We start from the raw sequence: 24,562 nt of genomic DNA on the forward strand, positions 1-24,562 counted from the left end.
ATTCCAGGAATTAAACTCAGGTTCTCCTGCTTGCAGAGCAAACATTTTACCAACTGAGCTATCACTGCAGCCTGTATTTGAATTTTTATGACTCCATTCGTTCTATTAAGGCTAGGATAACCTTCGGACATCGCAGCTAGCAAGCTGGGAGGATGCAGGATGGAAATGTCAGAATCACCATCATAATGCAGCTGCCAACAAATGTCAAGATCACTGTGCTAATATATGAACTGGGGGGAGATCAGTGAGCTGACTGAGTTCATGAAGCGATGCCGGCTGAGTTCTGCTGTGTCACCAGGACATTTTGGTGTCAACCTAGATTCTCAAACTTCCGAAGGCTGCCACCCTTTAATACAGTTACTCATGCTGCGGTGACCCCCAACCATAACGTTATTTTTGTTGCTACTTCATAACCATAATTTTGCTACTGTCACAAGTTGTGATGTAACTATCTGATGTGTGGGATAGCAAATAGGCAACTCCCAAAGGGGTCGGGACCCACAGGTTGAGAACCTCGAGCATGGCGATGTGTTTCACCAGCCCAACATATAGAACACTCATTCACTTCTTCACAGACTTGCTTTGCTAGTTCAGCAGCACATTCGTGTGCATAATATATATGCTTGCTGTGCACCAGGCTGTGTGCAAGACACCAAAGGACCATTCCTCTCTGTAAGGGCCCTGCTCCTATGTGCATGACAATCAAAGGCTAATAAATGTGCTATCAGCCATGCCATTTGATTGAGACTGAGAATTCTGTGGAGATTTTTCATTGCACCGTAGAGCACATTTTGATAGTCTAGATTGGGGGGTGTTCAAAAATGGTGGCAAGCTAGGCCTACTGCTGCAGGTCTATCAATCCCATTTTTAGGGAGGCTGAGACAGGAGGATTCCAGATCTGTCTGAGATACATAGTAAATTCAAAGCCGGGCTGGACAACTTAGTAAGAGTCTAAGAAAGTAAAACAAAGGCTGGGCATGAGTCCGTGATGGAGGAGTTGGCTGGAACCCTCCAGTGAAGGGGTTGGGATATGGCTTCTTGGTAGAGAGTTTGTCTGGTATGCACATGAATCCCTAGATTCAGTTCCCAGTAGCCCTCAGTGTTGGGTGGAGTCATTGGAAGTTTGTAATCATCAGGAGGGCTTGGGATAGTTTTAACAAAGAATTCAGTGGAGAGGTGAGTTAAACACAGCACTGGGGGGCTGCTAATTGCCACTTCCAGTGTGCAAACTCTTTCTGGCTGCCTTCCATAGGCCACGTGAGTGTTAATCAAGTAAAAATCATGTCTGCATGCTGAAAGACTCGTTCTGTAGATCACTTTGAGAGCCAAGGGTGGTAACTTGAGCAAGAGCTTCTCCAAGTAGAGCACAAGTGGAGAAGAGGAAGTAAGTCAAGAGACTTGTTGGGGTTTGGAGAGATGGCTCAGCAGTTAAGAGACCTTGTTGGTTCCCAGCACCCTCACTGAACAACTCATAATCAATTTTGACTCTAGCTCTGGGGTATCCAATATCTTCTTCTGGTCTCCTCAGGCACTGAGGTAGATTCACACACACACACACACACACACACACACACACACACACAGCAAAAACAAGGCGAGACATCTACAAAAGGACATCTGATCCTTTTTGACACATTGTATGACACATGATCTTAATGCCACCACATTGCAGCTGAGGCAGGGTGATGGCTGTGAGTTGGAGCCTGCCTGGGCAACATAGTGAATTCCGGTCAGAAGGGGCTACAGAGAGATCATGTCTAAAAACAACAACAACCAAAAGAACACAAAACAAAGAAGACAACCAACAAAACCAAGCCAAAAAAAAAAAAACAAAAAACAAAAAAAATCAAGACAAAAGACACCAAGAGAAAAGTATACTTTTGGACTGCGGGGGTAGTGGTAGAGGCCCTGGGTTCGATCCCCAACACCAAAATGAATGAATGGCTATTTGACTTGTGTAGAGAATTTAAAATATTTTGCCATACATGCATGCGTGTGGAGCAAGCAGATTAGACTATGACACTCTTGTGTATGTTCAGCCCATGTATTAAAGTACCATTTGCTGCTGTGTGTATAATAGACTCTTGTCAATTGAATTAATTATCACTGTTGTTGGTATCCAGAATGTTGCTAAACTCTCTGGCAGCAATATTTCCCGACTCGCTTTTCTGTGTCTCCATCTTAATTATCAGAGCTGTTCCTTATGCTTGATAGAGAGGGCCGTAAGCCCCATTTCCTTAATCCATGTGTGTGTGTGTGTGTGTGTTTTGGAGGCAAAGTCTCACGTATTCCAGGATGCCTTCAGACCTGCCGTGTAGCCAAGGACGACCTTGAACTCCTGGTCCTCCTACCTCTACTTACTGAGTGCCAGGAGTACAGGCAGGCATCACCATGCCTGGTCCATGCGGTGCAGGGGATGGAACTGCAGGCTTTGGACGTGCCAGGAAAACACTCTACCAACTGAGTTCCCCTGCCTTTACTGCAATTATTATTCTGGCTTCTGAAAATAAAAGGCTTCTCCTCATAAAATAGTGGAAATTGGCCAGGAATAAATGTGGAATTCTTGCTATTATGCACACAGCTGTGTTTTCCATGGTCTATCACGTTCCAAATGCTTCAGCGTAGGTGGAATCTGTCCCGGTGCTGGGACTGAAGGAGTAGCGGAGTCTCTCCTAAAGAAACCCCTTTAATCTGTGGAATTCAACTGAACACTGGAACCTGACATGCTTGGCTTACTGACTAAGCATGTTAATGTGGTGTGTGTGTGTATAAATGCACATTTATAAGGGCATGTGGAAGTATACATATGTACATGTGTGTTTGTATAGATGAGTGTGTGAATATATTTTTGTGTAGGAACGCATGCATGTGTTTGTGCATATGGGAGTGTGTATAAATGTGTCTGTGCATTTATGAGCTGAGTGCATACAAACGTTTTAATTGTTTTTGTATATGTGTGCACGTGTGCACGTGTGCGTGTGTGTGTGTGTGTGTGTGTGTGTGTGTGTGTGTACACGTACTGTTCCAGCTGAGTTACTTTGTGAGCCGCCAGGGCCCCGGATCACACCAGCTGTGTAGTCGCTAGTCTGGAATGTGTGTTTGTTCTAAGTCTCTTTCCTATTTTTGGAAGAGTAATGCTGGCTATTGTAAACACAGAAGTTTCAACTGCAGTCCCCAAGAAAACAATGTCCTCGAGTGTGTGGAGGGAGGCGATGATTTACACTCTGGGCTGTTTGTGTTTGCTGCCACGCTAGAGCTGCTGTAGCTCGTTTGGAATCTATGGCCAGTGTGGACTGGGAGGATTTATTTTTCGCTGAGAAACTGTAAAGCCTTTGAACCTCACAGGATTTCTGGACCCTGTAGGATAGATGGACCCAATCCATCACCTATGTGAAAGTAGTCCTGGAGGGCTGGAGAGGCTGCTCAGTAGATAACATGCTTATCTAGTATGCACGGGGCCTAGGTCCCACCCCGGCACCATGTTAACCTACTGTGGTGGAGCATGCCTGAGATCGCAGGACTCCAGAAATGGACACAGTAGGCCGAAGGTTACCGTCATCTTTATGATGTGGTGAGTACAAGACCAGCTCTAAAAGATGTGGGACATTCCTTAAAAAGTAAGATAGGCAACTGGGAAACACCTTTAATCCCAGCACTCGGGAGGCAGAGGCAGGCAGATCTCTGTGAGTTCAAGGCCAGCCTGGTCTATAAGAACTAGTTCCGGGAGAGGCTCCAAAGCTACAGAGACACCCTGTCTCGAATAAACAAAAATAAGATAGTCCCTGATCTTAATAAAAGGGAGTATCTTCCCTTCCTCCCTCCCTCCCTTCTTTCTTTTGTTTGCTGTGTGTAGACCTGGCCGTCCTGGAACTTGCTCTGTAGACCAGGCTGGCCTCAGACTCAGAGATCATTCTGTTTCTCCCTCCCTAGTACTAGGACTAAAGATGTGAGCCACCACTGCCCAGATTTTTTTCATTTTTCTTTTCTCCTAATATTTCAAAAGTTTAAAGATTTTAATCTCATTTTTACTGTTTCCTGTTTGGTAAATATCTAAGAAAAAGAAATCCCTTGGGCTGGTGGGGTGGCCCAGCAGGAAAAGCAGTTGCTTGAGTTCCATCTCTAGGATCCCCATGGGGGATGAAAAGAACTGACCACTGGAGGTTACCCTCCGTCTCCCATATGTGCTCCACGCCTTGGTATGTATAACACTCATGCAAACTAAATCAAGAAATGTAACAGGAAGTTTAAAAGGAATGATTTTCAAGTCTTACCTCCCAGCAAGCATTTAAATTTCTTCTCACTGATCAAACTTGTATTAAATGTATTTGCATGACTGTGGTCAAAGCATATGCAAAACAGCCTAGAACAGAAAAGATTTTTGGGGGGGCTCCCGATTTCAGGAGGTTATAGGCCGTGATCACAGGAGCACAAACAGAGCGCCATGGTAGTGGGAGTGTGTGGCAGAGAGAGTGTTCACTTCCTTTCCAACAGGAAGCAGATCAAAAGAGGTCTTCAGCTCAGTTACAGTCTTCAAAGGCATGTCTGAAATGACATCCTCAAGCCAAGCCCCACTCCCTAGAGTTTCTAGAACCATCCGAAACAGCACCCCTAGCTGGAAGCCAAGCATTTAACCCCAGCAATCCTCCCGTCCCAGCTCACCACAGGGCTGGGTTGCAGGCTTATGTGCACTTATGTCTGGCTGTTTACCTGGGGGCAAGGATCCGCACTCAGGTCCTCTGACTTGCACAGCAAGCATTCTAGCCCATAGACTCATCTCCACAGCTCTATTTCTCTCTTTTGAAAAAATACAATTCTTCCTACCGTTACCTTATTCTAAGTTAATCTTACTACCCTTTATTGTCTTCTCGACTTAAGTAACAGCACTAACAAAAACCAGCAGAGACTGGAGAACCGGCTTGCTAGTTAAGAACGTGAACTACTCTTTTATAGGTCCTGAGTTTGGGTTCCAGTACTCATGTTGGGTGGCTTGCAATTGTCTATAATTCCAGTTCCAGGCATCTGATACCCTCTGAGGTTCTTCACCGGTACCTGCACTTTTATGTGCATACCTACACAGATACACATACTTAACAATTAAGGGGATGCTGGAGAGAGAGCTCAGAGAGTAAAGGCACTTGCCACCAATTTGAACAACTGAGTTCAGTCCCTAAGACCCATATACTAGAAGGAGAGAAACAAACTGTCACAAGTTGTCCTATGGCTTCTACACCTACACATGCCACACTCACACTCTCTCTCTCTCACACACACACACACAAATAAATAAATTTAATTTTAAAAGATTAAGAAGAAATTGGACTTGGAGTACAGCACAGAATGAGTGTGATTGCCCAGCTAACATGCGCAAGGCTCTGAATTCAAATCCCATCACCCTTCCCAGGGAGGGTAAATTGTATTGTATAGTATTGTATGCTCCTACTGCTCCGTCTTCCAATTAGGAGACATCTTCATTGCCAGTTTATGTAGGTTGCTTTTTATTCCCCTTAGTAAAATGTCCTTGTAGTCTTATTGGTTATTGCTGGAGCTGGTGCAATATTGTTGCTGTTATAAATAGGTCCCCTGCAATATCATCTATTCTGGTTAGTTATTGTGGGAATAAAAAGCTCTTGTTAATACAAGATCGTTACATCTTCCACCCAGGCATCCTCACTGAGAGGCAGCGTTGCTTCCTCCTCCTTTTCTTTATTACCCTGGGGATACTTCCCTCCCTAGCAGGGCTGTCTTTAGTGCCTCTAAAGTCCTTTCTGCAATACCCAGGTGGCCTTTTTTAAGCTTGATTTCTCTGTGTCACTCATTAGTGGCTGTTCTCTTCTTCATGAATATAGATTCATTATTATATTTACTCTTAGATGACTTCTTCAGGGTTACTTAATGTGAGTGTGTGTGTGTGCAAATGTGTGCGAAAAAAAGAGATCGAAATCAGATGTTTTTTATAGAGACAAGGTCTCATTAGCTTGAAACTGGTCAAAAAGTCCAGGCTGACTTGCCAGTGAGCCCCAGGGATTCATCTCCTCAATGCTGGGGTTATGGCTCTGTTCTGCTGTGCTGGCCTTATATATGAGGGTTCTAAGGAGCTAACTCAGGTCCTTGTGCTCTAAGTGCTTTATGCCAAAGACCAGGGGGGCCCTTTTGTCCCTTTGAAAAAGAAGCATCTCTCTCTCTCTCTCTCTCTCTCTCTCTCTCTCTCTCTCTCTCTCTGTGTGTGTGTGTGTGTGTGTGTGTGTGTGTATTGGCTGATATTGACCGTCATGTCAACTTGACCTTATCTGGAATCACCTAGGAGACACACTTCTGGACGTGTCTGTGATGAGGTTTCTAGATTGGGTTAATTGAGGAAGTAAAGACCTTCCTTAAATATGGATACTACAATCCAATTGGATGAAGTCCCGAACTGAATAGAATGGAGAAAGTGGGCCAACCTCTGTTTCCTGGGGATGTCATGTGTCCAGCTGCCTCACACTCTGGCTACCATGCCTTCACTTCCTGGCAGAGTGTACTCTCAGCCTCTAAGTCAGAATAAACCCTTCTTTCCTTGAGTTGCATTGGTTAGGTTCCTTCCTTGTAGCAGCGAGGAAGTAACTAATACAACGGGGTCATCTCAACAGATTCCAGTGAGAACATCCTGGGCCCAAGACTAACGTGGCCTTCATCCTTGGACTTGAACTCTTATTTGTCTTTGCAAGTGGTTTCTGGGAGCGTGCTAAGTAAACACATTAAAATCCTGTGGAAATTTGTGCTGCCTTGTTGCCTCTCTCCGGCAGGTGAAATTGGGGGGAAAATGGGAACACATGGACCACGAAATATATAATTCATAGCTGTCACATTGTGCTGAGTGGCATGGTGTTGCTTTTGTGTGTGTGTGTGTGTGTGTGTGTGTGTGTGTGTGTGTGTGTGAGAGAGAGAGAGAGAGAGAGAGAGAGAGAGAGAGAGAGAGAGTTTGCTAAGTGAGAGTGTTTCATCCTGGGAAGAAATCATGCCCCAGTGGGGAGGAGCATTGCATTAGGAACCAAATTCCCCGCATTTCCTTAATTGAATGGACATGTATTCTTAATTTTATTTCTGTTATTTTGCATGTATATGTCTGTGTGCATGTTCATGTACATGTGGTTGTATGTGAATGGCAGAGGTCAGCCTTGATCATCATTATTGAGGTGCTATGAACCTTGATTTTAGAGACAAGGTCTCTTACTGGGGCCTAAAGTATACCAGTTTGGCTAGCCTGTCTAGTCAGTGAGTTGTGCCCCCATTCCTTCTCTGAGGAATTCTAGGCAGGTGCTCTACCATTAAGCTACATGCCCAGCCCCTCACTGAGGAATTTGTAGCTGATACTTTACCAACTGGCCATGCCCCCAGCCTCTTTGGGCAATTCTAGGCAGATGCTCTACCACTGAGCCACACGCCAGCCCCTCACTGGGGGATTCTAGGCAGGTGCTCTACCACTGAGTCACACCCCAGCTCCTCACTGGGGGATTCTAGGCAGATGCTCTACCACTGAGCCACACACCAGCCCCTCACTGGGGGATTCTAGGCAGGTGCTCTACCACTGAGCCACACCCCAGCCCCTCACTGGGGGATTCTAGGCAGGTGCTCTACCACTGAGCCACATCCCAGGCCCTCACTGGGGGATTCTAGGCAGGTGCTCTACCACTGAATCACACCCCAGCCCCTCACTGGGGGATTCTAGGCAGGGGCTCTACCACTAAGATATACCACCAGTCCCGAACTGACAGATTATAGACAAGTATTCTATAATTGAGCCAGATGCCTGCCCAGTTCTTTTACTATAGTAATAATGATAATGATAATAGCAATAATAATAATAATAGCAGCAATCCATGCTTCCTTTCTAAGTACACTCTAATGAAATCCTGATTTTTACAGATACATCTGTTTCAGTTTTATTTCTACAGGGAATTTGGAGTCCCCCCACCCCATATATCAATATTTAGTCAATGATTAACTCATCTTTCCTTTCTCGACAGACTGTCTCCATTTTCTTTTTTTTTTCTTTTAAACACCGCTTGGCCCATTTCTATCTAGCCTCTTCTCGGCTAACTCTCGCACCTGGACTAGCCCATTTCTTATAATCTGTGTAGCCCACGAGCTGGCTTACCAGGAATGATCTTAACCTGCGTCTGCCTGGAGTGGGAGAATCATGGCGACTCACTGACTCAGCTTCTTTCTCCCAGAATTCTGTTCTGTTTACTCCGCCTACCTATGTTTTAACCTATGAGGGCCAGCCAAGCAGTTTCTTTGTTGCTTAACCAATGAAATCAACAGATTGATATATGACACTCCCACATCACTTCCCCTTTTTCTGTTTAAACAAAAAAAGGAAGGCTTTAACTTTAACATAGCAAAATTACATATAACAAAACAGTTATCAAGCAAGAATTACAGTTACAATATTTATATCTATTTTATTTTTTATCATAACAATGGAAAACTATAACTACCTATCCATTCAGATGGTCTTTCGGGGTTCCTGACTCATGAAAGAGTCTGCGAGACATTCTGCAGGACACAGCAGAAAGTGACTGAACTGTCTTTGGAATTTCCTGCTTGATGAAAATGTCTGCTGGATACTATGGGCCTGAAGGTTGAAGATGGATGCCCCAACGGTACAAAAGAACTTTGGGTGACTGTCCAGGCAGCGAGATGTCTCTGTCATTTCTAGAGTTTGGATTTCTTGTTTGCTTAGGTAATATTATATCCATTTTCTTTTTAACTCATTCAGGAGTTTCCCTTTCTTACAAGCGTGGCTCTGCATTTTACACAATTTAAAATCATTTTATTGATTGTTTCTTTGTTTCGCTGGAAAGTTTTTATGTGCACCCTTACATTTTGTCTTGTTAGGAACAGAATGGCTGTTTTTCACAAGCTGTGTGTTTATGGCTTTGTGAGGGTGTTTTATAGATCTGCAGTATTCAGCTATTGGAAGTGTCCTGCGATCCCAGCTCTCAGGAGACCATGTGGCTCTGCTGCACCCAAGGAGCCTGCCTTCCTTCTTATATATATGTATATATATATGTGTGTGTATGAATATATAATTATATGTATATACACATATTTACATACACATATCTGTGTATGCACATGTGTATATATAGAACAGCTCTATCATCAATCTATCTATATATCTACATAGCTACCTAATCTCCTGTTGATCATGTATCTGTATTAATATATCTATGTTATTTATCTACCTGTCAATCACATATCTATCTACTTATCTATTATCTCACTTCTATTTTTCTGTTGCTTATCATCTACGTATCAATCATACGCCATCATAACCTATCTGCCTATTTAGCTATTGTCTGTCATAGCTATCATCTATCATCTATCTATCCAACATATGTCTATATGTCCAACATCTATCTATCTATCTATCTATCTATCTATCTATCTATCTATCTATCTATCTTCTATTATCTATTACATCATCTATCTATTTATCATCTTTCATATCTACCATCTATCTATAAATCATATATAGATGTATTCATCTAGACAGGGATCTCTGTCTCCCTATTTATCTACTATAGGTAATAATATAAACCACCACGCATGGACACTTTATTCTTTTTTTGCCTAGTACTCCACTGTATGCCAACGTTACAATTCGCTTACACTTGAGTAACCAGCTATGAGCCATTGGTTTGAGTTTTGTGTGAATATACATACTTATTTTGCTTTGATGTACACCCAGGAGTAAGCCCCTTAGTCTTATGATCACTGTGTTTGGCATGTTGAAGAATTGCTCAGTTCTTTTCCATTCCTCTAGTATTGCTCTGTCCCTAGTGACTTATTTTATTCATTTATTTATTTTTCTGAGCCAGGAAACTGAAGTCATGCTCCTCCTATCTCCACGTCCTGAGTGATGGGATGGCACTTGTGCACTGCCTTGCGGGCACTGCCTTGCGTGCACTGCCTTGCGGGCACTGCCTTGCGGGCACTGCCTTGCGGGCACTGCCTTGCGGGCACTGCCTTGTGTGCACTGCCTTGTGAGCACTGCCTTGTGTGCACTGCCTTGTGTGCACTGCCTTGCGGGCACTGCCTTGTGTGCACTGCCTTTTGTGCATTGCCTTACGTGCACTGCCTCGTGTGCACTGCCTCATGTGCACTGCCTTGTGTGCACTGCCTTGTGTGCACTGCCTTGTGTGCACTGCCTTGTGTGCACTGCCTTGTGAGCACTGCCTTGCGGGCACTGCCTTGTGTGCACTGCCTTACGTGCACTGCCTTGCGGGCACTGCCTTGTGTGCACTGCCTTGTGTGCACTGCCTTGTGAGCACTGCCTTGCGGGCACTGCCTTGTGTGCACTGCCTTACGTGCACTGCCTTGTGTGCACTGCCTTGCGTGCACTGCCTTGTGAGCACTGCCTTGCGGGCACTGCCTTGTGTGCACTGCCTTGCGGGCACTGCCTTGTGTGCACTGCCTTGTGTGCACTGCCTTGCGGGCACTGCCTTGCGGGCACTGCCTCGTGTGCACTGCCTTGTGTGCACTGCCTTGTGTGCACTGCCTTGTGTGCACTGCCTTGTGTGCACTGCCTTGTGTGCACTGCTTTGCGGGCACTGCCTTGTGTGCACTGCCTTGTGTGCACTGCCTTGTGTGCACTGCCTTACGTGCACTGCCTTGCGGGCACTGCCTTGCGGGCACTGCCTTGTGTGCACTGCCTTGTGTGCACTGCCTTGGGTGCACTGCCTTACGTGCACTGCCTTGCGGGCACTGCCTTGTGTGCACTGCCTTGCAGGCACTGCCTTGCGGGCACTGCCTTGTGTGCACTGCCTTGCGGGCACTGCCTTGCCTTGGCACCACAGGATCTTAAACTCAAACCTAAGTGCTTGGGTTTGACTAAGGCAGCTGTTTGAGCATGGCGAAGATGATGATGTCTGGGTCTTCTGTCCGCATCAAAGTGGAGTGTGAGACTGATGAGGAGGACATAGGCAAGAAGGGAAGCTCTCAGTTGTTGAGGTGTCTGCTGGGATGGGGGCTAGGAGCTGAGAGCCCAAGTATGAGAACCATAGGATCTATTCACAGGCCGCACAGTGCTGCCCTGGGCTGAGCCACGCTGCTTTGATTTTGACATTGCATGAATGCATTCCCGTTTGCAGCGATGCCTGGAATAGACGGTGCACCCTGGTGGTTTGTGATGTTGAATCCCACACGGCCCAAGAAGAATCATTGGCTTTGACTTGCCCGAGGATGTTTTCCTGTGAAGTTTGGGTCCACTTGAGATCAGTAGCTGCCTACTTTTAAAACTAAAGTGATCTATATTCGTGCTGTCCGTCGTGGAAATGAAGGGCTGGGGATGTGGCTCAGTGGGCAAGCGGTTGTGTGGCATCAGCTGGTGAAGGACTAGAGACCTAAACCAGCAGTATAGTGCCTGCCTAGAATCCTCCAGAAAGAGACTGAGTATGTGATTCAGTGATAAAAAAAAGTTGTGTGTCAGAGGTCCTGATTCAATTCCCGGGGCTCCAGAGTGTGTGCATGTGTGTGTATAAGTGGCTCGTATATTTACAACCAATGAGAGCCATAAACACACATTTTCCTAGCTAAGTAATTCAACCTCTCAGAGCTCTGCCATCTATGCTTACTCGTCATGGTCTTTATGGGATTCTACGACAATGGATAGGGACCTACCATCATCCTGGGGGCTGCAGCTGCTCAGAGGCGGTTGCCATGGAGGGCTCCTTCCTTGTGTATTGTTGGTTATCATACTTCCTGGTATTTTTTCTCTTCTTTGCAATTTGTTCTCAAGCACTTTGTGTTTCCCTTTGCCACGGAGATGGAAGTTAAATAAAGCCATTAGGCAAAGAGTCACGTCAAGACCTAGCTTGTGCTTTTAGCTCATGGTGAAATTAACCTGTTTTTTTTTCCAGGTTCAACTGCAGCAATTTTCATCCCCCCCCCACCCACACACACTGAACCCATCCACTGGCTGCCTGGTGGTTCCCTGATATTTATTAAATGTGTTAGGTTCCTGGAACCTTCTCCTTCCTGCAGACCTAATCTGGCTGTGACTGTCCCAAAGAGAAAGGGGAGATGGGCACAGATAAGGTCCCATATTCTTTCCATTTCTTGGCTTCCTCTTGGTTTTTATTTCTACAAATCTCAGTAGTCTCTCTCTCCAAAAAAAGCATGAGGCTCCCAGTAAATATTCAGATGTGAACCCCAGAGCTTGGCATAGCCTGGGCCTCTCTCTTCGTTGAAATATCCCCACTACCACATGAACTGGATACTTGAGGTACAGCCCTGTAATGCCAGGACACAGGAGGTGTGGAGGCAGAAGATTGGAAGTTCAAGGTCATCCTCAGTTACATAGTGCGCTCAAAGTCAGCCCGGGCTACAGCAGACCCTACCTCTGCATACATACCCTCCAAGCATATATACAGACTGTGTAAACTGAGGTCATAATTTTTTATGTGCTAAGATATGTTAAAATCTTAATTGAAGCTCTATCGGAGGACACATGATGTATCTAGAGGAGGTGTTTTAGAGTAACTCTTTGTCCTCCTTCTTTGTAGGGTTATCCAAATCACTGGGACTCATCGAAGGGTATGGTGGGCGGGGCAAAGGAGGCCTTCCTGCCACCCTTTCCCCCTCGGAAGAAGAAAAAGCCAAAGGACCTCATGAGAAGTACGGCTACAATTCCTACCTCAGCGAAAAGATCTCCTTGGATAGGTCTATTCCAGATTATCGTCCAACTAAGTAAGTTCCAGCTGAGCCCTGGCAAGGGGCTGGCTAGCTTTGTCTTGATCTGTGATACTTTCTCATCTATTTGTAACCACACAGGGATCTTCTGTTTTGAACTCTCTCTTCTATAATCAATCAAGGGCTCTTGTTGCTTAGGAAATACTGGCTAAATAAAAAGTTAAGGGCTGGTGATGTGGCTCAAATGATATCGTACTTGCCTCCTATGAGTTCTGGAATGAAGCCCTGGGTTCCATCACAGACACTTCAGGAGTGGTGGCACAACCCCTGAATCCAGCACTGGACAAGTGGAGCCAGGAGTATCAGGAACTCAGGACTGAGGTAGGAGGCCGGCCTGGGCTACGTAGTTAGTTTGAAACCAGTCTGGGCTACATGATTCCATCTCAAAATAGAAAGAGTACAACTGTTATAAAAGTCATAAAAAATATAGAAAGATACTCAATATAAAAATTCTTAAATTTAAAATACCACCATGGTATCCTTACCTAAGCGTGGTAATTGTTGATGTTTTGATGTCTATTATCCTTTCTCTATCCATCATCTATCTGTCTATCTGTCTGTCTACCTATACCTGTCTATCCTCTGTCTGTTGAATTTTATATTTTGTATTTGTTGGTTTTCAAGACACTGTCTTACTGCATGTAGCTCAAGCTAGCTAGAACTTACTATGTAGCCCAAGTCAGTCTCAAACTCATAATCAATCCTCCTGCCTCATCTCCCCCCCACACCAGATGATGGGTTTACAGACATGAGTCAGTATGCCTAGCATATTGATAATATTATATACTATCACATACTAATACATGATAACACTAAAATATTACCATTGAGTCTGTTTTCTATAGATTATGAGTGATGTATCAGTTTTGTCTTTTTGATTTGATATCATAACACAAGCGCACGTGTAAATGTTTGTATATTTATGTTTGTATATTTGTACACATATGTGTGTAGGGGGTGTACGGGCAAACATGTGCATGAAGATGTGGAAGACAGAGGTAGATGACAACTATCCTCTCCTACCTCTCTCCACCTTAGTTTTTGAGACAGGGTCTCTTACTGAATATGAAGCTTCTGATTCATCTGGGTTAGCTGACTGGCCAGTGAGCCCCAGACTCCTGCCTCTGTCTTCCCAGGGGTTGTAAGAGCATGCTGCCAGTCTTGGCACTTTCATGGGTCCTGGGGATCAAATGTGGATCCTCATGCTTTCACAGCAATTATCTCTCCAGCCCCAAAAGCATGTGGGTGTAGAGACAGCCACTGGGGCACAGGTAACCTACAAGTTCATATACCCAAAGGATGGTGACTCTCCCACCCTTAGCAGCCACCAAATTCCAATAGCTCCTCCACTAAGGGTGGGCTTGACACCCTCCCCCATCGAACTAGAGCTTCAAAAGTCTCTATTTACTATGTAAGAGCTCACTCTGGTTTCTCAAATCTCCATTTTCTTTAGATTTTCAATGTCTCCTTTTTATTCCCATTTAGAATGTGCCCTCGCTTGCGGTAGATTATTTCTTTTTTTTTCAAATGGGTTTTGTGCAAATCAGTTAAGTATCCTGGTTACTGAGAAAAATAAATTCAAGATAAAGAAAATTATCTTAAATGGATTTAAAATTACAGCATTAGCCGAGAAACCCGTTAAATCTCTCTCTCCCTCTCTCTCCGCCTAATAAGCGCACATTCATTTTGAATCACTGGGAAAAAATATACATCACCCCCTTTGCATGCTATTTTGTCTTCCTGGACTTGTGTTCTCAGAAAACATCTGGCGGTTTTCACTTCCTGGTGCTTTCTGATTAGCCTTTCTTATTTCCATGTTGGCAAATAAACACGGCCCCGTGTTTCACTCTCTGATGAGCCTGGAAAGGCCTCCAGCATGTGGTGTATTAGAAATGGCTCAACCGAACAGATGTCGATGAGTATCTATGATGCACCCAGTGACTGGCGGCACCATGGAGATGCAATCTTGCAAGGGACATAGTCTTAGTTGACTGACTTCTTGTCTGGGGAGGGAAACAGGCAAGCAAGGCCGTCATTCCAGTGCAAGGTGACCCATGTGGTATGAGACCCTGTGGTACGACATTTTGTGGGGAGCTTGACAAATGTCTGTTCTCTCGAGATATGAAGGCTTTTCTTGTTGCTGTGGCAAAATGTCTAATAAGAAGATGTTTAGGGGAGAAAGAATTCATTTTGTCTCACAGTTCAAGGGTATAGATCATCATCATGGGGAAAGCATGGTGGCAGGAGTGTGAGGCAGCTGGTCACATGGAACAGAAGGGGGGAGAGAAAGGGAGAGAGAGAGAGACAGAGACACAGAGAGAGACAGAGATGTAGTGAGGGGGAGCTAGTTGGTCAGACGCCATGGAAGCCAACCACCAGGTCAGACATGCTGAATCTTCCCTGGTAAGCCACCACTTCGTGGTGCTACACAGATTATTAGAAATGGGTTAAGCAAGATGTGAGAAATAGCCAATAAGAGGCTTAAACTAATGGACTAGGCAGTGTTTAAATGAATACAGTTTGTGTGTTGTTATTTTAGGTGTAAACTAGCCGTGTGGGAGCCAGGAGGGATGAAAAGCAGGCCTGCTTCCCTTCACTACAGAAAGATGAATATTGATGCTCACCTCACTTTCTCCTTCTTATTCAGTATGGAAACCCAATTCATGAGATGGCCCCACCCACATTCAGGCTATGTCTTTCCACCCCACTTAACTCTGTCTAGAAAATCCTTTGCAGACAAGTCATGAAAATTGTTTTCTATAGTCATTTGGAATCTCATCAAGATGGCAGTAGAGATTAACCATCCCAGGCACTAATGTCAGACCATCAGTGCTCGGTGCACAATGAGATTACTTGATGTTATTTACAGGAGCATGGGTAGCCTCCAATAGCAATACTATCAAAGAAAATGCCTCCCTTCCCCAGCAACCATTAACTACCAATAGATCCTCAGGGAGGAGTGGGACCTTGTGAGCCTCTCCCCCCAATGATGGAACATTAATCCATCCCATCTAACACCAGTCTCTTGCAGGGAGAATTCAAGGGAGCAACACGCATGCCATTCCTGGAGAACAGTAGCCTACAGTAGCCATGGCAACTGTACACACAGGGAGTGGAGGGAGGGTCTGAGCATATCTTGCTTGAGGTGATATCCCCAAGCTAAGGAAAGCTTGAAGGATATGTGGGATGAAACATCTAAAGAGGAGAGTAGGATAAGAATGGACCAGACCAGGAGGACAGCAAGCAAACTTTGGATGTGGTTCTCTGCAGTAGAAAGTCTCAGCATCTCCGAGTGGTCTAGCTTGGTGGAGTGAAATCACATTCACTTCTGGTTCCTCCTGAAGCAGCTGAAACAATGGGAAAGAGGCTCAGAGCACAGAAAGGGAAAACTATGTAAGACCATTGGTGTGGCAATTTGAATGTAATTGGCCCCTGTAGGGAGTGTCACTATTAGGAGGTATGGTTTTTAATGGAGTGGGAATGGCCTTGTTGAAGGAAGGGAATCATTGTGGAGGTGGAATCATTTGAGGTTTCCTGTGGCTGGGATACAACCCAGTGTCTCAGTCAACTTCCTGTTGCCTGCAAAATGTAGGACTCTCAGCTACAACTCCAAAGTCACTTCTGCCTGCGCCTTACCAGTCTCCTTGCCATGATGATAATTGATTGAACCTCTAAAACACAATTGCGAGTCACCACAATTAAATGTTTTCCTTTATAAGTGTTGTCATCATCGTGGTGTCTCTTCACAATGATAGAAACCCTAAGACAATTGGTGGCATCACCCAGCAAACACATACAGGACTTTGGAAGATGGAAAGAGGATGGATAAATGGTAGTTAGCAGATAGATAGAGAAACCGAGACCTAACTTTTCACGTGAGACACATTTAAGTTTGCTTTAGTTTTAGTTCTATGGCTGTGATAAATACCCTTGCAAAAAGCAATTTAAGGAAGAAGGTTTTTTTGGCTTATAATTCCAAGGCACAGTGCATCATTTCAGAGGATTTAAGACAGGGACTCAAGCAACTAGTCATGTCACATTCATAGTCAAGAACAACAACAAAAAATCATTCTAGCTAGCTTATTTGCTTCATGGTGGTTCTCAGCTACTTTTATACACCCAGAGTCCAGCCCAAAAAGTACTGCCCCTCATATTCAGGGTGGGGCCTCCCACCTCAATTAACAATCAAGACTCTCACACACATGCCAACCTGATATAAGCAGTCCCTCAATAGATTATCTCCTAAGGTGGTTGATTCTACATTGTCAAGTTGATAGTTAAAACTACCACTCACCAGACTGTTAGAGCAGAAGAATACAACCTGATCAGATCATCAGAGACCCACTGTTGCAATCGCTTTCCAGGAGAGACATGATATGAACAATGTCTCCCCATCCTACGTAGGTCTATGACACCAGACTAATGATTCCACTGAACTCCAACTTGGTCAACTGATGAGTTTTTTTGGGTGTAATTTCAGAGCACAGGTGACAGGCGACTTACAGGGCCATGAATGACCCCAGAGCGGCTGTTCCACCAAAGCCCATCTCATAACAGATGGCAACCTCAATAGATGCTGTACCATGGAGACACACCTTCATCTTCCACTTCCGAGATAGTCTAGCATCCCTCGCAGCTGGTGGTGAGCCAGGAAGAACAATGGCCAGGATCCCTGATGATGGTCTCAAAAGCCTCCACTCCCTACTTCTGTTAGGAAGTGCTAACTTCATTACTACTACCACAGACCTAGCTATCTATCATCGATCACTGTGTTTTTGCTCAAGCTGTTGTCATAGCTACCAGGCCAAGTATTGTCTCTACTTCCAAAGGAAGACAGGATGGTCATATGATTTCTGGAAGAAAAGCCATGTACTACCACCCAGGTTTTTCTTTTGACTGGATGTGGGTAGGAATGGGAGGATTGTAGTCAGGTCCGTATTTTCTGTTGTTCTAGTTTCTTTTCTGTTGCTATGATCAACCATTCTGACCAAAATCAGCCGGGAAGAAATGGTTTATTTCATTTTACACTTTCAAGTCACAATTTATCATCTAAGGAAGTCAGGGTAGAAATCCAAGGGAAAAGCTCAAAACAGAAACCATGAGGAACATTACATGCTTGATTATTGGCATGTTCATACTCTTTTAGATACAACCCAAGACCACCTGTCTAGGAATGGTGCTGCCCACAGTGGGCTGGGCTCTCCTACCTATATCAGTGACTAATTAAAACAATCCTCCCACAGACTGCCTCCCCCCACAAGCCAGTCTGATCTGGGTGATCTCTCAATTGAGGCTTTCCTCTCCTAGGGCTCTAGGCTCTGTCAAGGTGACAATTAAAACTATCCAGGACACCTGCCTTCACATGTGCATAGCCAGAACCTGTTCCTGTCCTTTGACCTCCAAACTCTATTTTATAGAGGTAGCCTACATCAGAATATACTCAATAGCTGGGTGGTGGTGACGCACACCTATAATCCCAGCACTCAGGAGGCAGAGGCAGGCAGATAATCTGTGAGTTCAGGAGCAGCCTGATCTACAGAGCTACTTCCAAGACAGCCAGGGCTATTGCACAGAGAAACTCTGTCTCAAAAAAACAAACCAACAAACTAGCAAACAAAAAAGAATATACTCAGTGTAGACACTTTCCAGCCTTGTGATCTTTCCAGGCTCTCACACTTCTGTGTGTTAAAGTTATGGAATCCACTTGGCAGAAATGAAGCCGACTTAAGGAAGAGGCCAATGGATGACAGAAGGGGTGACTCAACCTGTTGTTAAACTTCATCTTTATACTGCATTGCTCATTTTTTGTTTGTGATGTGTACGTGTGTGTGTGTGTGTGTGTGTGTGTGTGTGTGTGTGTTTGTATTTGCGGATGATGCAGGTCAACCTCAAGTCTGGTTCCTCAGGGGTTTTCCGCTTGTTTATTTGAGGCAGGATCTGTTCCTGGGACCACAGCTCACCTCTATAGGCTGACTAGCTAGCAAGCCCCAGGGAGCCTCTTGTCTGTCTCCACTTCCTCAGTGTCCCATTACAGGTGTGTCCACTGCACCTGAGTTCCTGTGTGGGTCCTTAGAACCAGACTCAGGTCCTCAAGCTTGCACGAAAAGCACGGCACTGACTAAATCATCTCCCCAGTCCTAGCACACTTACTCTGAGACAAGAGAGATAAACGCCCCAGACATCCTTTCAAAGAGTCCATTATCAACAAATAAACAAACAGCAACAATGGGGGGAGGGGGAGAAGCCTTAACAATAATAACAAATGGCATTTGGAGGAAGCGAAGAGACTCAAGGCTTTAAAACTATAATTGACTCCTAGGGATCACAGGCTGCTTTGTTTACGAAATGAGAACATTTCTGCTACAGAAATAACCGTAATCAAAATAAATCCCATAAGTTTAAAATTGAGCAAAAATAGGCAAGTCTGCGAAGGGTTGGAAAATAGCACCGAGGAAATCATTTGGATAAGTAGCGGTAAAAGAAGCTGGGAAAAATGGAGAGGGGGTAAAATGTAGTTCTGCCCACCTGTATCACCCATCATCCAAGGCCTAGGGAACGTGGCGGAAGGGGGTAAGGAATGTAAGAGCCGGAGGATGGGGGAGAAGTGTTGTAAAATGCTGTCATGTGGACAGGAGTTGGCTGTTGTGCACACGAGTTCACTGCGGTTGTGGTTGCTTGCAGACCAGCAAGCCAATACGAAGTCGGATTCCACTAGGCAGCAGAAAGTAAACTCTTTGGGTTTGAAATAGAAGGAAATGGAGTGAGGTCGGGTGCATGTGGAGGGGGTAACAGACTTGTTGCTGGGTGTTCTCGTTTCACGTTTGTTGTTGTTAAGGAACACTCTGACTGAAAGTCACATGTGTGAAGAGTGTTTATTCAACTTAGAAGCCCAGATCAACATCTGTCACTGAGGGAAGCCAAGGTGGGAGTTACGGTAGGCTTTCTTATTATTCTATATCTGTTATTGCGTCTTATCGAGACACTTAACAGCCAACAATTACAGAAGAAACCATGGAGGAATGCTGCTTACTGGCTTGCTTGCATGGCTTGCTCAGCCTATTTTCTTATAGCAGAGCCAGACCAGGGGTGACACCACCCACAATGAGCTGGGCCCTCCCACATCAATCATCAATCCAGAGCGTGCACCACAGACGTGGCTATAGGCCAATCTGGTGGGGACCCTTTCTCAATTAAAGGTTTCCTCTTTCCAAGTAGCTCTAGTTTGTGTCAGATTGATGTAAGACCCTGCACACCAGAGAAACAAAGTAAAGCCAGGGCTGGGGAGAGGGCTCAGTGGGTAAACACAATTCAGATCCCCAGCACGCACCCAGATCTGGGAATGGAGGCACGCACCTGTCACCGTACCGTCGAGGGAGTGGGAACAGAGAGCCCTCAGGATTTTGCTGACTAACCAGTTGAGACATTTGCTGAATTCTGGATCCAGGGAGAGACCCTGTCTTCAATAGTAAGGTGGGAACTCACAGAAGACACTCAACATGGATCTCTGTTCTCCATCTGTGCATGCACACTTTACACACACGTGTGCACACACGTGTGCACACACAGAGGTTTTTTTTTGTTAAATAAAGTAATAGCAAACAATCAAAAACAAGAAATGGCACCTGAGTCATTGTTGTTCGGAAAAACAGGGAATACAGAAGTGATATGAAATAGTCTGTGCTCTGTTTTAATAAAATTAAAGTTCTACTAAGTCAAAATATGTCTGCAGAATTCCATGAAACTATAATAGAAGTGCAGTATGTATCAATATGATATGTGGGCTGGCAAGATGGTGCATGTAGTAAAGTCACTTGCGCCTAAGCCCAGTGACTTGAGTTTCATTCCTGCAAGCCACCTAACGGAAGGAGAGAACCAGCCCCTGCAAGCTGTCCCCTGACTTACACACACACATAAATTAATCACTGCAATTAAAAGTAAAGATGAATATGATGTGCAAGGCAATTAGATACAGTGAGGGAGGTTTAAAAATTTATTGAATAGTACTATCCCATGTTCTCTTTTTTATTTTTGGAAACTCTTTGTGGGATAAATCTGAAAGTGGAATTTGGGGTGATTCGGAGAATTGCCCCAGGCTATACAAGATAAAGTCACCCTTTGCAAGTTCTGAGTGCCACACAAAAAGTGACCAAATTAACCTGTGTTGTCTGCAAATTAGTCCCCCTATCAAAGAGTGGCAAGGGGCTCTTTCTGGAATAAGCTTCTCCAAAAATGAATCCTGGGGCGCAGGAGAGAGAACTGCCTGGGATTCCGACATCTTCTCTTTTCTAAGGAAGTGGTCTCCCAGTGGTGGTGTGCTGTGTTAAGTCCCCTCAGAACTCTCCCAAGGATCGTGTTTGGGGAGCGGATTAAAGTAGATGGATTTTATTAGAGTTTTAAGCAGAACTCCAGTTGTCTTCATTCTAACTGCACTTGAGAAAACCGTTTTCCTAATACATATGAACTATATCGAGGGTAGTCGCAAAATTAACCCCTTGCTTGTCAAATCTCCTTCCGGAACGTGTTTCCTTTTTTCCCTCTTTATTTGAATTCTACAGATCTCTTCCTATGGCGTGGACAGGCACTTTAAATTCGTCTGAATCTGGAACTGTCAATCTTTGCATTTTTTCATTTCCCAAGTGCTTTAAAGCTGAGGAAGATAGCATCCCTCCCAAGGCTTATAAATATTCCATTCTGGCTCAGTCGTCTCTGATTGTCTTACAAATCACCCTCCATCCACACAGAATTTATTGTAGAATATGACACAGGTTTGGGAGCTTTTGTTCCAAATGTCTGTATTTATTTATTTATTTATTTATTTATTAAGTGGCCTTTTCAGAGTAATTCTGCAAGCAGTCCCCTTTCCCTCCTTGTGGGGGAAGAATGCATTGCTTTTCTTTCTTTTTTTTTTCATACAAGTGGTTATATTTGGCCCATATCTCTTATTTTCCTTTTCCATTTTTTTTGTTTTAAAATAAATTATTAAAAATGGTTGCATGACTGATGTCCTCTGGTTGTCACAGAGGAGCAAACCATAGCTAGGTCTGTAGGACATCAAAGATGGTGGGAAGGCAGGTATGTGGGCTGTTTAAAGTGCTTTGGGCTAGGTCCAGAAAGACAAAGATAAGAGACTGAGGGATCCTGGGAGCAAAAGAGCCCTGCAGAAATGACCTTTATTTTTCCCATTGTATCTTACTTATTTAATTCTGTATTCAACACAATAATCGTTGTGTGTTTATGGAGTGTGGGGTGGTAATTAGATGCATGTATACGTGATGATCAAATCGGGGTAGTTGGGATTTCAGACTCATTAAACGTTGCGCATGTCTCGATGGGATTCCCCAGACTCCTGTTTGCTGGCTCTCCATGAGATGTGTAACAAGCCACTGCTTCTGGCTATTGTGCTGCAGCAAACCAGTAATTCTGTATTGTGTGGAGGTAGGACTGGAACCCAGGGCCTCACACATGCTGGCAAGTGTTCTGCCAAGGAGCTGCATTGCCAGCACTTGTAGTGGCATTCTTTAAGGCTCTGTGTGTGTGTGTGTCTCTCTCTCTCTCTGTCTCTCTGTCTCTCTGTTTCTCTCTCTCTGTCTGTCTCTCTCTCTCTTTATTGCTCAGGATTTAACCCATGGATATGTGTGCACACACACAGGTGTATGCATGCGTGTGTGTGTGTCTGTCTATTGCTGGGGATTTAACCAATGGATATGTGCACACACACAGGTATGTGTGTGTGTGTGCATGCACATGCTCACGCGCATGTGCATGATCAAAGGACAACCTCAAGTCTTGATCCTCAGTCTCCACCTTGCTTGAGGTGAAGTCTCTCACTTTTCTCCTGATTAGCTGGCCTCGGAGCTTCTGGGGATTCCCATCTTAGCTCCCATCTTGCCTTAGGTACACTGGGATCACTGACAGGTACTGATATCTAATCCTGAACCACACGCCTAGCCGCACACTGGGGGATTCTAGGTGTGTGCGCCATCTCTGAACTACACTCTTAAACCCAGCTTTATATGATATCTGAGGATTTGAACTCAGGTCTTCAGACTTATGCAGCAATCCAGCAAGCCACCTCTTTAGCCCACTTGACTGACGTTTTCGTTTGGTTATTTCATTCATTTATTCACTGACTGTGTGCACACATTTGCCTCATGGCACGTGTGTGAAAGCCAGAGAATGACTTGTGGGTGCTGGTTCTCTTCACAATCCTCATATAGGTCCTGGAGATTGAACTAACGCGGGTCATACGCCTTAGCACCTTTCCCCAGCCTCTTTATTAAGTACTTTCGCCCTCCCTATTTGATGAGGCCACACCCATGTATAATTGAGAACATGTAGTATTTGCCTTCCTGAATCTGGCTTATTTCTCTTGACATGCTATTTTCCACTTCCATGCCTGCTGTAACCATTAAGGGAATTTGATTTTCTCTCTGGATGCATACTACTCCACCATGTAGATATATTACATTGTCTTTATCTACTCATGATAACGGATAGCTCCACTGCTTCCATGTCTTGGTCCTCTGCAAGAACAGCAAGTGCTCTTGACTACTGAACCATCTTCCCATCCCTCTCCTACATTTTCTTTCAGTAGATGTGTGTTTTACAATGAGGCTGTTGATTGATTTTCATGGATATTTTTTGTATGCGATAAGAGAGGAGGCTCTAACTTCATTCTTCTGCACGTGCACAGTGACGCTCATTGAAGAGATCATCTTCTCTCCAGCGTATATTTTTGACAGTTTGGTGGGTAGTCAGCTCGGCCTGGTGCTGCAGGCCAGTCCATCCCAGCCACTCAGGAGCTGAAACAGACGGGTAGAAACCTCAAGGACTGCCAGACTTACAAAGTGAGTCCTGGGACATGTGGGGAAAATAGTAAAACATTGTCTCAAAATAAAAGGAAAACAGGGTTTGGAGTGTGACTCAGCAATAGAGCACCTACCTAGAATCCCCCAGTGATGGGCCAGGACTTAATCTTCGAGTTGTACGGCATGTGCACAGCTCTGGGTTCCATCCCCAAAGCTAAAAGATATGGAGGAGGAGGAAGAGGAAGAGGAAGAGACTTCCACGGAATCAGCAAAAGGCAGCAGCTAACTGGATATGAATGGGAGGTGCATGTAGCAGTTTCTCGAACAGTGAATTTGCATTTGTGGTACTGCGGATTGAAATGCGGGTTTCCCATGTGAAAAAGCAGGCGCCGCAACACTGAACCATCATCCCCTCGTGTGATGGTTCAAGCTTGGGGATGTACAGTGGAAGTGATTTTCCTAATTGGGAGTAAGGATCCTCCCATGGTTCATATTTCGTAGAGATTCGTGCTTGACCACGGATTTCCATGGTTACAATTTCCTTGAGATGACCACGTGATGTACATCTGTCCAGCTTCGTTTACTGTTTGCCAGTGTGTATGAGTGAGGTTGATGGCTCCAGCATCCAGCCAAAGCTTTCTAACTCCTGGATCCTATCCCTTGTCGTGATGTACCATTCAGGTGATGCTGTGTTTGTTATCTGGGTGATCGGTTGTCCCATAATCTGGGAGAGAGACCACCTTGGTGAAGGGAAGTCTGTCTGCTTATTAGAGCTATTACTGCGACTCCTGTGCAGGCTTTAATACCACACCTCCCTGCTCAGACAGTGTGTGTTATTGGTAAGCAACTCCTGCTGTTGTTTTCGCCAGTTTCTCCTCTGGCCTCCTGTTTAATAAATCCACATGTCAGGGGTCTTTGGCATTCGTTTTGATTCACCAAGAAAGGGTCCTTGTCTTTTTATCCCTCTCACCGACCCTGGTTCTAGCCAATCATATCGCAGCAATGTCTCTTCTATGCAC

At 44.7% G+C, this 24,562-nt stretch overlaps 1 protein-coding gene across 1 annotated transcript in view; it reads left to right on the forward strand.

The window, feature by feature from the left end:
* The window catches only part of Galnt17 (polypeptide N-acetylgalactosaminyltransferase 17), a 431,486-nt gene that overhangs the window by 153,037 nt on the left and 253,887 nt on the right, over positions 1 to 24,562 (forward strand). The window contains exon 2 of the mRNA XM_041648500.1: positions 12,549 to 12,732. Within this exon, the coding sequence (XP_041504434.1) occupies positions 12,549 to 12,732 (184 nt within the window). The remainder of the gene's footprint in view (positions 1 to 12,548; positions 12,733 to 24,562) is intronic.

This window comes from Microtus oregoni, unplaced genomic scaffold (genome assembly GCF_018167655.1).
Source record: "Microtus oregoni isolate MIOR12 unplaced genomic scaffold, Mior012 000003F_ref0000135, whole genome shotgun sequence".
Lineage (NCBI taxonomy): Eukaryota > Metazoa > Chordata > Mammalia > Rodentia > Cricetidae > Microtus > Microtus oregoni.